This window comes from Lactuca sativa, chromosome 1, assembly GCF_002870075.4.
Source record: "Lactuca sativa cultivar Salinas chromosome 1, Lsat_Salinas_v11, whole genome shotgun sequence".
Classification (NCBI taxonomy): Eukaryota; Viridiplantae; Streptophyta; class Magnoliopsida; order Asterales; family Asteraceae; genus Lactuca; species Lactuca sativa.
The window spans coordinates 67,319,932-67,334,498 of record NC_056623.2 but is presented as its reverse complement, the minus strand read 5'-3'; the positions used below and the strand labels follow the sequence as shown (position 1 = coordinate 67,334,498).

The 14,567-nt window shown below is 34.9% G+C and overlaps 1 protein-coding gene across 1 annotated transcript; it reads left to right on the top strand.

Annotated features, from left to right (window-relative positions):
- Positions 1 to 290: 290 nt before the first annotated feature.
- Positions 291 to 1,867, top strand: LOC111915231 (uncharacterized). The gene is made up of 3 exons (XM_023910908.1): positions 291 to 491; positions 555 to 628; positions 703 to 1,867. Exons 1-3 carry the CDS (start codon positions 291 to 293, stop codon positions 1,865 to 1,867), a joined length of 1,440 nt encoding a protein of 479 aa, XP_023766676.1.
- The last annotated feature ends 12,700 nt before the right edge of the window (positions 1,868 to 14,567 follow it).

Sequence of the window (14,567 nt, the reverse complement as noted above, 5' to 3'; positions counted from 1 at the left end):
CGATTATCAATTCGCGTTTAGGACGATTAATTTTTTGTACCTCCTCGATTGGAATCGCGATTGGGACGCCGACTTTCAATTTGGTGGGAATTAATGAGACGCTTAGAAAAAGTGGTGCGTCTCCTCGATCTCTAACGAATTCCTCTGTACCAATCTATCAATCTTATGGATATAAACATATTGTGATTCTATCATCCCATTCCAAATTTGTTCCAATTTCTTTTACTTCTCCAATTTCTCTTATTCTCTAATTTCTCTGCTGCTTGACTATTTGACTCTGATTGAGAAAAATGTTGTTTGGAAGAAATACTAACACTCCAGCAGATAGTGAAACACAAGGCGACACCCACATCAGTGAAACACAACCAGATTACATTGACGTTGATGATGAAGGAAAGGATGCCAGCAGACCACTTTTAGAAGAAGTTACATTCAATGGTGCAGGAAACAACAAAAATTTTGGAGATCTAAACAGTCGGTTTGTAACCGCTGTAAAGGAAAATTTACCAGCTCGTACACCCGAATCCATGTCCATTTTTTTGGACCTGCTGTAGGGAAAACCGCCGACATTAAAAGATGTCCAGTCATGGTTAGAGATCAATAGAAGCGAGAAATTCTTAGGAAGAAGGTAACAGAAGCAGAAAACAGTGGAGTTGCAAAGTGTTTGAAGAATTATGTTATCTCTAAAAATGCATCTTCAAGGAAACGCATTGAAAGATCATTTGGCATATTAGAGAGGGATGGGGTGGACTTGAAGATAGTTCGAGGATTATGTGCCAACGGAATCCCTTTCAATGTTTTACACAACCCGCAATTCATTGAAATGATTAGTGTTATCAAGAATGCACCGGATGGATACAAACCCCCATCATGTGAAAAAGCAAGAATCGTATTACATGATGAATGTGTTAGGGACGTTGAAAAGGAGCTTATACCAATTAAGGAAACGTGGATCACACAAGGAGTCTCAATAGTCTCGGATGGGTGTTCTAATGTGAAACATAAACCACTTATCAATGTCCTTGCGTTTAATTCCCATGTTGCAACGTTCATGTACGCGGAAGACTTTTCGGGGGTTGAAAAATCGGGGGTAGAAATTTCAAAGTTTCTACTTGGAGCCATCGATAATATTGGACCAAGTAATATGTTACAAGTTGTAACCGATAACGTGGCTAATTGCAAGGCTGCCAGGCGGGAGATCGAAAGGATGCACAAACATATTTTTTGGTCCCCTTGTTGCGTGCACACCTTAAATCTCATTTTTAAAGACTTGGCGAAGGAGTTTTATTGGCTAGCGGAGACATATATGAGAGGCAAAGGTATTGTCAAGTATTTTATTAACCACACACATGCATTATCATTTTGTAGGGAAAACTCAACACTAGAGTTATTGAAAGTTGCAAAAACGTGTTTTGCCCCACATTATATAGTTTTGAAAAGATTAATTGAGTGTAGGGAGGCTCTTTCTACAACAATTGTTCTTAATTTGTGGCGAGAATGGGTCAAAAATGCAGACGAACCCACTCGAATAGTTAAGGCAAAAATCATCGATACAATTAAAGATGATGAGTTTTGGGACGATGTTAAAAATATATTGGCTATTACAAAACCAATATTTTTGCTATTAAAATTTTATGATGGTGAAGGTCCCAAAATGGGAGAGATTTATGAAAGGATGGACAACATGCTCGGTGAAATCAAGGATGTCATAAGGGAAAATAAATATGCAAGTTATTACCCTCAAGTTGAAAAAATTCTTTTGGATAGGTGGGAGAAGATGACAATCCCTCTTCATTGTTTGGAATTTGCCTTAAATCCAAAATACTATGATAAATACTGCCTAGCAAAATTGGCACCCGTGGCATGACACGAAAAGCTCCCAACCAAGACATAGAAATTGTACTTGGTGTTATGGAGGCGTTTAATAGAATCGCGGAGAGTGAAGAAGAAGCAAAAAATTTACGAGAACAATTCGTGAAATTTCATATGAAGAAAGGAATTTACTCTATGACCTCTTCTCAAATCGATGCCGTAACCATGGACGAAATTAATTGGTGGGCAACTTATAGATCGGAGACTCCAGAATTGGCGAATGTGGCAAAAAGAGTACTCTCTCAACCGATTAGTAGCTCCTCGGCGGAGAGAAATTAGAGTACATACTCCTATATTTATAACATGAAGCGAAACCGTTTAAATTGCAAGAGAGTGGATAAACTTGTTTTTATTCACTCAAACATTAGACTTCTATCCCGTTTTTCAGAATCTTATAAATCCGGACCCCTAAAAAAAATGGGACATGAATCCAGAAAGCGATTATATAGAAGGTTCAAGTGCCCGATTGGAGGAAATGATTTGGGAGAATCTTTTTTTTTTTTTGTAACGACAAACTATCATACTCCTAATATAATCCTAAACACCACCTATGTCTCCTAGTGAGACTTGAACCCATGACCTTTCATTTGAAAAAGTCACTCCTTACTGCTTATGTTATGTTGTTATGTTACGGGAAAGGAAAAAGACAACGGTTAGATTAGATGCTTTATGTTTGGTAATTTTGTATTGTTCCTCTTATGTTATGTTGTTATGTTACGTAACATATTAGGATTTTCTGTTTCATCTTTTGTCATGTAATCTGTTACATCTTTTGGTACTTAAAAGTTAAGATTTGAAAGGTTTGATAACTTATGTTTTTGGTATTTTGGTAATCTGATATAATATGTTCCTGTTTTATCATACATTTACAATAATATGTTTTTAAAAATGGTTTACATTTGGGTACACTGTACCGGACTTCATGGTACACTGTACAGGTTCGTATCGAAATGAGCCTACCCCCTCCAAATCCGATACTTCCAATCTAGTGAACCTTGTACCCGTACCTCGTTCCCATACCGGAGCGATCCCCGAATTAGGTAACTATGGTTTTTCCCTTAGGAGTGCAAGTATCTTGGAGAGAGAGAAAGACAGATCCATTGCATATTAAATTTCATTTAAAAAAAAATAAGAAAAAACCTCATAAATAGTCTCTAAAATAATGAAATGGTGGACACTTTACAGACAAATCTAACAAAGTGAAGCATAAAGACTAAACATCAAAAGTTTTGAAACCACATAGAGCATCCGTGAGGTTTTTTAAATGAAACTTCAGATTTTATAAAGCCATAGACATGTGTTTATGAAGTTTTGTCTAATTTATATATTTAAAACATGTTCAGGTGTTGGTGGTGTATATAACAATGTTCAGGACATTCACGTAATAGGACATTCACGTAATACTTATGTCCATGGGCGTATCTTAGGTTAAGGGAAGGTAGGTCCTAGGACCTACCTTTTTTTTAAAATTATAATAGAGGTATATATATATATATATATATATATATATATATATATATATATATATATATATATATATATATATATATATATATATATATATAAAGGAACTACCTTAATATTTTTAAAGGAGTTACCTAATAATTTTTTTAAGGAAGGAATATCAATGAATCTATATTTTTTATACATAATAACCATTTAGAACAAGTTCAATGTGTAAATATAGCTTAATCCACTAAAATTAAAAAAAAAAAGAAAAAAAAAAGAATTAGAAACGACATTCAACGATTCAATGACTCCCGTTCCCTACGGCCTCAAGCCTTAAACTTTTGCGCCTGCCAACTTCCATTCAGTCGTCCTTTGTTGTTGTTCATCCCCTCCATCGACCATAATCAATCCATAGGTTTAAAATCTTAGATTTTTTGTATACGTAAAAAAAATGAGTGATTAATTTTTGATTGATGGTTTAGTGTCGTATATTGAAAAAAAAATGTTTTAAAAAATATCAATAATGACAAAATTATAAATATGTTTTAAGATATAAGATCTCATATGGTTCACTTGTAAGAAATTTATTAGAATTATTGAAGTGATGTTTAAATATTTTAAGGCATACAATCCGATCCAACCCGTCACCACCACCACCTCCACCATAACTTTTTACTCTTTCATATTTTTCAATTTCATTTACATTAGGAACCATGTAATTTTTTGTTTTAGATTCGCAACTGCTTATGTCCTTCCTCATAGAGAAACTGATTTAACATTTCATGATTATACTTTTTGGAGTATTTGGTTCGTCATAATTTGAAGAAGCGTGGTTAAAGTGTCATAGTACAAAACTATATATTACGACATACTACGTATTTTGCAAAATGGTCTTTGCAAAAAAAATTCTTTTGACATGGCAGATGTAATAATATGGTGCGGGCCACTAATGAATTAATTTCGTAATATCAAATATATTTCTAAGAATCCATTTTGCAAACTTGATAGCTATTTTGTGTGGTACGGCATACCCTCATACCAATTACCGAGTAAAAAATCCCCAATTATCACAATATAGCCAAGGTATTTATGATAAAAAGTTTAAACCAGAACACTGTGTAAAGTGTAAACCCAACCTAGAGGAATGGGACCTCTCCATATGTCATGAACCTCTTAAACCTGTAGACAAGTCGCATATTAAAAAAAAAACATTGAAAAACCATCAAAATAATATACTTGAGACTTGAAGAAGTGGTTACTTACCAATCCTTATTAACAGGTGCGACTGGAAAAAGTTGGTCCATTAATTATAGAATGTCACCTCGGGATCTGCAAGTATACAAGGGTAAATTAAATAAATAAAACTACTTTTGTAATTTTCGAAAGAGGTAAATAAATGTATACACCGCTATATGGGAACAAATATCCTTTTTTAATTGTCATTGCAATCCCTGCAAGCATTATCAATGTCAACATTTTATTGAAAAACTTGAGATATAACAAAATTTTAAAATTTGATACGGTGTTCATACCTCCATGGATCGTCTTCATATTGTCATAGGAATACTTACGATCAAGCTGCAAAATAACTAAATTAAATGAATACAACTTTGGAGCATGAAAAAACAAGGTGTCAATCACCATAAGCAGAGGCGGACGCAGGATTTTACAGTAGGGGTTTCACGGGAAAGTTAGGTATAGCACGGTAGTAGAAAAAATACAAATTTTGAAAAATTTCGAAAAATTTTCCACTGTGACCGGAAAAGTTAGGGGTTGTCGGTGCCACCGTAGACCACCCCTAGGTCCGCCCCTGACCATAAGTATTATGTACCTTTCTTAAGTCATCAGATAACGAGACAGGGTGTAAATGTAAAGCCCCAACCCAACAGGAGTAGGTGCCAACTTGTTTGTCAGGGCATTTTTAAACATTTAACTTGCAATGATGTATATATGTTACACTATCCATTCATAATGATACTCTAATTGGATTTTGTCAGCTAATAGTCATATGTTTTGTAATAAACAAGCAAAGCAATATGTTTCCCAAATAGATGAATGCAGGGTATATAAGATACATGGTATTAAATATTAACATTTGACTTTTTGTGTTTACTTGATTTTTCTTACACCAATTCAGAGGAATTTTCCTTATTCGGTTAATGCATTTTCCTTTTTTGTGTTTACTTGATTTTTCTTAGAGGTTCAAAAAGATTTACTTAACAATGAATAGATCCCTGAGTTTTCTTCTGCCTCTGTAGATGAACAAGACATTTGCAAGTAATGTAACCAAAGTTTGACTTAACAATGAAAATGTAATTGTTATATTTGAGATGGAGAGTCACGAGGAAAGATTGAACAAATTGTTGGGGTTGGAAAAATCTTCTATTAAACACTAAAATAGAATTACAATAGGATGAGCAACTCTCACACTCAACTATTAAAAAAAAAAACCAACCCTCTCACTAACACTCTCACTCTAAGTGTTGTACTATCTTTTTCTCTGTGTTTTGTGATACTTACAACTGAAGAATGAAGTCTCTATTTATAGTCTTGACAGCCACCATTGTAGTTGCCTTCATTAACTGTGTTCATCATAGGGTTGAAAGACTTTGCCACCCTAGGTCTCATTTTGTCAACAAAGGTGGCTACCATAGCTTTGGAGGCTAGAACACAACAAATCTCCCCCTCCAGTCTCCGTCCAACAATCCTCATCCCAACTATGTCAGCACATAGTTTGTGTTTCTCTTGTGTCACCACCTTTGTTAGCATGTCTGCAGGATTATTGTTGGTGTTGATCTTTAACAACTTCAATTCTCGTCCCTCAATTGCTTCTCTAAGTCAGTGATAACGTATATCAATACGTTTTGTGCGGGAATGGTACATCGAGTTCTTACTCATGTCCATAGCACTCTGACTATCGCAATGAATGATGTACTCTTCTTGTGGAAAGCCTAATTCTTGAAGAAACCGTTTCATCCATATAAGCTCTTTCCCAGCTTCAACGGCAACAATATACTCGGCTTTTGTTGTTGACAGTGCGACACACTTTTGTAGCTTGGATTACCACGAGATAGCTCCCCCTGCCAAAGTAAAAATGTAACTTGATGTAGATTTCCTACTATCAAGATCTCCTGCCATATCGACATCTGTATAACCTTCCACGATTGGTATTGCTCCCCCGTAGCATAAACATAGTTTCTAACTACCCTTCAGGTATCGAAGTATCCATTTGACTGCTTCCCAATGTTGTTTTCCAGGATTAGCTAGATATCTACTCACAACACCGAAGGCATGAGCAATATCTGGACTTGTACACACCATTGCATACATAAGACTTCCTACGGCTGAGGAATAGGGGATTGTCTTCATCTCTTCTTTTTCTTTCTCAGAAGATGGACAATTTTTCTTACTCAACTTGAAGTGGTTAGCCAAGGGGGTACCAACGGGCTGTTGGGATTTGAGCAATCTAACACTTCCTAAGTGTGCATGCAACCCTAATAAACCTTGGATCTATGTTTTCTTCTAAAATACATGCAAATAATAATTTCCAAGGTTTCTTCCTAACTAGCATAGCATAAGGATTATGAATCATAAAAGTACTAGTAGAAATACATACCTTTTGATGATGGTTGATTGTTTGGAGTTTGAGAGCCAAGCACCAATAGTGTGAATGCCTCAAATGGAATCACAAATCACCACAAACACTTGGAAAACTTTGAGAGAATGTATACACACATAGAAAATCAGCCACACACACAAAACCACACTAGTGGCTATTTCATGCAACATAAGCATGCTTATATAGTGTGCATGGTTAGGGTGAAACCCTAATAACCCATGACCTTTCCTTTTCCAAGGATCCATGGGTTAAAAGCTCCATGGATCATCCATGGACTTCCATACAAGCCTAGCCCATTAACAAATGAGTGTTAGCCCACACTATATAAAATAGCCCACAATCTAATTAGTCTTCCTTTTAATATCTAAATTAATTCATAATTAATTTAAGACTAAGACTAATTAAATAACATGAGTTTATATTAATATATTATAACTTATAATATATTAATAAACATATGTGTATAACTCTCATAAAATTATCCATAAATAGTTCGGGTGAAGTGCAACCCAAATGGACCATGTCGGGTCGGGTCAAGTATGTACCAAATAAGTTATGGACTTAGACACCTTATCCAACAGACTCCCACTTAGATAAGTCTAATAACTATATTTGCGTATGTTACTTCAGGAACCAACCAGCAATCGTAGCTCTCGAAAACTCTGTTGAACTATGAAGCGCCATTTTAGATAAGTGATCATATAATCCTCTGTTCTCATGATATCAGCCGGACAAATACATGGAACAACGTCGTACTTATTGTCCAGCAGTTTGTTTCCCGATTTCCGATTTGTTTGACAAAGAACTTAATCGAACACATCAATTTAGTTCTGACCGGCCGGTACATAGGTCACAACAAAATCATCGAGGGGCCCAGATATCGCTTCTATTTCTAGAAGGAACAGATAAACTTCGACTCATATGCTTGTTCTACTACTTGTTGAATTGTACACAAAGGCACGTTTTATAACATCAAGTTATTGATGCGTTTACGTGTAATCAATGCACAACCAACTCATAGGTAACAACTCATATCTCTAGGTTTGAAGATTTAGATGATATTACCGTCTCACGATCACTCGAGATAAATTCCATGAAGTGATACAAGTGAGCGTGGGTTTATTCCAATACTCATAACTTATGAGCACTCATGAATGTTGTAGCAACCATTGCTATGACTAAACCCATTTAGCCATCTACAAACTCGATTCATGACAGTCTTGATTCATACCTACTTCCAACATATGAACGACTGTGGAGTGTTTAAATAACTTAGTCATTCGGAAAGAATAACCTAGCTATTTTGGAAGTCAAAACATGCAAAGTGAAACACAATAATAATCGAATCCAATATGGTCTCAGAACCCTTTTGAATATAAATAGAACCACCTTTTATTTATCACCATATTGATTACACATTATTCGTTGTATAATGTTTCAAACAATCAACTTAAGACTTGAATAAAAACAACAGTCGTCCCATGCTCCTAGCATGTACACTTTGTTTTTCTAAACAATAGTTATGCCATACTCCAAGTATGCACACTATGTTTGTCTATGATCCTTACATTGTGATGTAGATCAATTGAACATGATTCCATTGATACTCATTTCACAATACCAAATCCTTATTGTAAATGTGAGAATCCCCGATTCCTATCATTTACCAAAAAAATCTGTTAGATTTTAAACTTTTATGCAATGTTCCTCTTGTAATGATTATGCACAAAGTCACCAAAACCTTGTCACCGGTCATTACAGAGTATTCCAAAGAAGGTCAACTTCTATGGAACGGAAGTCTCATATTCAAAGTACATTGCTTTGAACATCCTTCTTGCATTAAGGTTTTCTAATCTTACATAGATTGAATAACTTCCACCTATGGAGACATTTCCATAGTCCCATTTTGACTATCACTTCCGAACAAGAGTTACTTCTTTTCGGAATATGTCAATATGGTCCTTTCCGACAACTTACATCATACTTCCAACTTTCCCTGAGCAACCAATCTTTGGCGAACCTCAAATTGTCCTTGAAAATTTCTTAATCACTTTATTCATATCCAGTTCTAGACTTATCCCTTCTCAATGCCTTAAGCATTTGGAAAATTTAGAAAAGACGAATACTATAGCACATGCAATCGATCCTATATCCGAAGCATATGGGACACGATTCATGATGTTTTACATAAAGACATGATACTAGACAAGTCTTTTGCTACAATATTTTTATATTTGCCATGTTTTCAAAATTTAACTATGAAGAGGGATGCCGTAATCATAATCGAATTTTGAAAACGCAATATATATAGAATTTCTTCAAGTTGAACCATTCCAACATAAAATTCATATATATATATATATATATATATATATATATATATATATATATATATATATATATTCTTGACTAAAGATGATTAAAATCTCAATCTAAGCATTAGAATTGAAACGAAGTATAATTTCCTCTCCCTTAATTATAGCAAAACAACTTTTCAACCCCTGCAACTTCACGAATTGAAACTTTGTTTTCTAAAATTAACATTGCTAATTTGCAACACTAAACGTAATAATCATGCTCCCACTAACATGATGATTATCAGCATAACACTTATGCTCCCACTAGCTCTGACATATTTCCAGAAATCTGCTGGACTTCTGAAATTTAGATTCATACACCCTTTCTTAGATAGCTCACATGTGTGTCTAAACAATTTTCAGGACTATGAAAAGGGATGCCGTAATCATAGTCTCAATTGCTTAGGCATTTTCCATTTCTCATAAGTCCATGTTAGTGTGCCGGTTAACCACACGCGCTCCACTAACGACTTTTTGAAAATGCAAATAACACAATTGATATCTACGTAAAATCTACTTAGTGAAAGCGTTTCCTCACCATCATTTTCATGAATCGGAGAGAAACCTTATGACACTTAGATTTTATAGTGTATGAGTTCCTATCCATGTGAATTTGTCAAAACCATAATCACAAGGTTAGTGACAAATTCAGCCTTACATAGATTAAACTTGTTCAGTCTTAGTTTCTTGTCACCTTGGTAGCACAAGGCCCACCAATGCTTCCAAGTTGAACTCTGATAACTCACATGCAAATTCAACTTATTTGAAGTAGGTACAGAAACAAGAATTATGTCAACACGATAGGTTGCAAACCTTAAGTTGTGTGCTAGTGATAAATTACAGGTTTTACTCTTGATTAACTCTTGAAACTCTTTCAGGATCTTTAAGGCTCCCACTGTCCCCTTGACATATAAGTTTCTCCCCAGTCAAGAACCATTCCTTGACAAAACAAATATTCAAGGGATAGTACAGATTCTTATCAAGACTAACATTTCACACAATTGGTCTTAGTTGGTCTTTGTCTCATCCAAGACATCACAACTTACCAATCTCAAATGTACAAGGGTAGAAACATTCTACACTACATTTGATAAGTGTTTTAAACCTTACTTTATGTCACTCAATGTTACAATCTTGGAGTATGACTCTAAGAATTGTTTTGGAACGAAGTATGACTCATCTTCTCGATCTTAACCAATCCAACAATTCATGACCTCTCTTCTTAGCGATAACAATTCACTAAGACGTCCTTAGAGTATGAATTTGTGATATGGTTTCATAATCATTAAGATGATCATGAAATACGATACTAAAGTACTCTCACATCCTTTCATATTTGAGAAACTTTTATCTTTCTGCCTAATTTGATTATTCTCATTTGTTTTGTCATACATTGTAACCTTTCCAATGTTACAGAATTATACTTAACCTTGTAAGTATAATCATATTTACTAATCTTTAGTAAATCATGACAAATCAATCTTTGTGGTGGACCTTGACCAGCGCACACCCAGTGTACCTAATTCCTTAGTCCTTCAATTGACTCACATATACATGTGATCAAAGAATTAGTCTTAATTTTCAAAGATGAAAATTCTCATTCATCATACAATACAACTTGTATGATTCCAAGTTTCTGTCCAATTGAAACTTGGGTGATGAAAAACTTTCTTCATTTGGTAAATTCAGACACTACACAAATGAAAGAATCAAATCCACTTTCCAATATTGCTATTACTGGAAACATATAAGCAACAATTTTCCATAGATGCCATTGTAAGGATATTTTTAAAATAAATAAAATTAAAAACCTTTTTTTTTATTTTAAAACTTTGCGGAAAAACTTATCCTTACAATCCACATGAAAACCTTGTTGTTATCTATTCCTGAGTAATATATCATAACTTTTAAGCAACAGCTCAGAATTCTGATCACCGAACCATGCGATCGAAACCCACCTTCGCAATCAGAATCAACATATACTTACTTTAAGCTTCCTATCTTTTCTTTGATTCTTAAAACATCAACATGTGACCCATTCACATTATGTAATAAGAATCTCCAAATAGGAACTTAATAGAGTTAGACAGTGGATTTTAACTGAAGTAGAGTCAAACCTCTTGACTTGATCAACCTTATGACCTTTCAGGTGAATAGGGCAGCTTCGCAACCAATGCCCCTTCCTTTGGCAACAAAACACATGAACCCTTTGGTAATGGCACATGAGACTATCTCAGACTTAGCCTTTCTCTTTACCATTTGGTCAACCGAGTTGACTATGGCTGATCCTTTTCCATTGGGAAGAGAAATATTTTTTCTAGATATCCAATGCTACCATTGTCAATGTCCATTTAAGACTTGGGAAGTTGTTCTTTTAATCAAATTTGCCTTACTGGTGTTCCAAATCATTGTTGATTCCACAACACCAAGCAAATAGATAACATCATTAAGGGTCATGTCATAGTCTGTCTCATAGTAGTCCCAAAGAGACTCACTATGTTATTAAGAAAGTGATTGAACATCCAACTTTCACGAGACTTTGACACCCAACTCTCCCGGCTTGTCAATATGTGACTTTATCTCCAAGATGTGAGCACACATAGACTATGCTTGCCAATAGGGATTGAGTGACTTTAAACTTTTAAAGAACTTGTGGGTGAGGGAGAATAATTGGAGGAGGTGGAGGAAGTGAAGCATGATGTTGAGGGACACCATCTTCAAGCGATTTGGGAAGATCATAGTTGTCTGAACCAGACATCTATAATGGGAGAAAATCAAGTTAGTTGATTCAAAGTCCTTAATATAACACCCAATATGAAATATTAAGGCTAGGACCCAACACAATATTTTATAATTTGGAAGAGGGATGCCGTAATCCAAGCTATAAAATATTTGAAGGTAGGCGAATGACGATTCACCAATTTCCACCATGAAAAACGAAATAATTTATTAGGTTTTAATTGGATTTGAAATTCCTAGATCTTTTGAGATTCATTGAACTTTTCAATGGCATGTTTCAATCTCAAGTGTGCCCTCTCAAATTTTGTGACTGAGATGCCGAGGATCACAAAACAAGGTGTGAATAACCATACCAATTCACTTGGTACCCTTAATATTATCACCTAATCAATGTGCCGGTTAACCACACACGCTCCATTGATCTATGACAAACATTAAGTCACCCTTCGTGATCCTTACTAGTCCAAGTTAGTGTGCCGGTTAACTACATACGCTCCACCAACGACTTGGTAAGGTACAAAGTGTGAATTCCATGGGCTAGCACCAAATTCACATTTTTCCTAAAGTAACTAAGATTGGGAATTAAATAAAACATTTAGTTACTTTATAATAATCATTATACTTTTAATGAGAATTTAAAGTCATTGTCCTACCCGTTCGGCTAACGACCCTCCACCAGTCAAGCAAGTGGTGGGTGAGAGTGGACACCCATTAAGTTGCCATTTTATAGGCAACAACCTTATACCCACCTTATAGACCGGCTTCGTGAATGAGACCTACTAATGGTAAAACGACTTGTTCTTATACATATATATAATAATTAACCATTAATCTTATAATAGTATAAGGGTAGAATTTTAACTTTTAAAACTTTTAGGGTATGGAATTAAAGTTTGTGTGAGACTTTACAAATTCCAAAACTTGAGGGCAAGTTTTGAACAATTCATAAACTTTTGGATATTCATAACTTATGAGTTTTAATTAAGTGTTTTAAAGCTTTTAATGAAGAGTCTCTTGGAAATCCATAACTTGAGGACAAGTTATGGAGTCCATAAAACATTTATGGGAAAAACTCTTCAAGAAAATGTAACCTACAACTTCTTAAAAAACATTTAAAAGAAAAACTCTTGGAATTCCATAACTTGAGGACAAATTAAGAATTCCATTAAAACACATTAAGATCAAGAATTAACTAACAAACAATTTGCAAATAATTCCTATGATCTAACAAAACTCATATGAACATGAACATCCACATCAACAATTTCAAGAATCATATGAACACATATAGACTTGAAATTTGATTATAACTTTGAAATTGGTCCACCATCATCATTACCACATCAAAAACAGGTTTTATGAGTCCAAAAAAGTTTAAGGTAATGATTCTAGACCAATTCCAGCACCAAAACTCGAAGATATGTTGTCTGGGGGTCCAACTCGTCGAGTGCATGAACCAACTCGCCGAGTTGGATGGGTTTTGCCTTGGACTCGTCGAGTCCCTTCATGGACTCGGCGAGTCTGTTGTGCAGACAGCACATAAACTTCGATTTTCAGCAATTTGCATCAAGTATTCAAGAAAACAAACCTGGCTCTGATACCACTGTTGGGATTTGAGCAATCTAACACTTCCTAAGTGTGCATGCAACCCTAATAAACCTTGGATCTATGTTTTCTTCTAAAATACATGCAAATAATAATTTCCAAGGTTTCTTCCTAACTAGCATAGCATAAGGATTATGAATCATAAAAGTACTAGTAGAAATACATACCTTTTGATGATGGTTGATTGTTTGGAGTTTGAGAGCCAAGCACCAATAGTGTGAATGCCTCAAATGGAATCACAAATCACCACAAACACTTGGAAAACATTGAGAGAGTGTATACACACATAGAAAATCGGCCACACACACAAAACCACACTAGTGGCTATTTCATGCAACATAAGCATGCTTATATAGTGTGCATGGTTAGGGTGAAACCCTAATAACCCATGACCTTTCCTTTTCCAAGGATCCATGGGTTAAAAGCTCCATGGATCATCCATGGACTTCCATACAAGCCTAGCCCATTAACAAATGAGTGTTAGCCCACACTATATAAAATAGCCCACAATCTAATTAGTCTTCCTTTTAATATCTAAATTAATTCATAATTAATTTAAGACTAAGACTAATTAAATAACATGACTTCATATTAATATATTATAACTTATAATATATTAATAAACATATGTGTATAACTCTCATAAAATTATCCATAAATAGTTCGGGTGAAGTGCAACCCAAATGGACCATGCCGGGTCGGGTCAAGTATGTACCAAATAAGTTATGGACTTAGACACCTTATCCAACACGGGCTTGGCATTATCTATGTTGAACCTTTTGATCACACGTTCAACATACTCTTCCTGTGATAAGAACAATTTTCTTGATTTTCTATCACGGATAATTTTCATGCCCAATATCTGTTGTGCTTGGCCTAAGTCTTTCATATCAAAGAACTTAGAAAAATCCTTCTTCAAGTTGTTG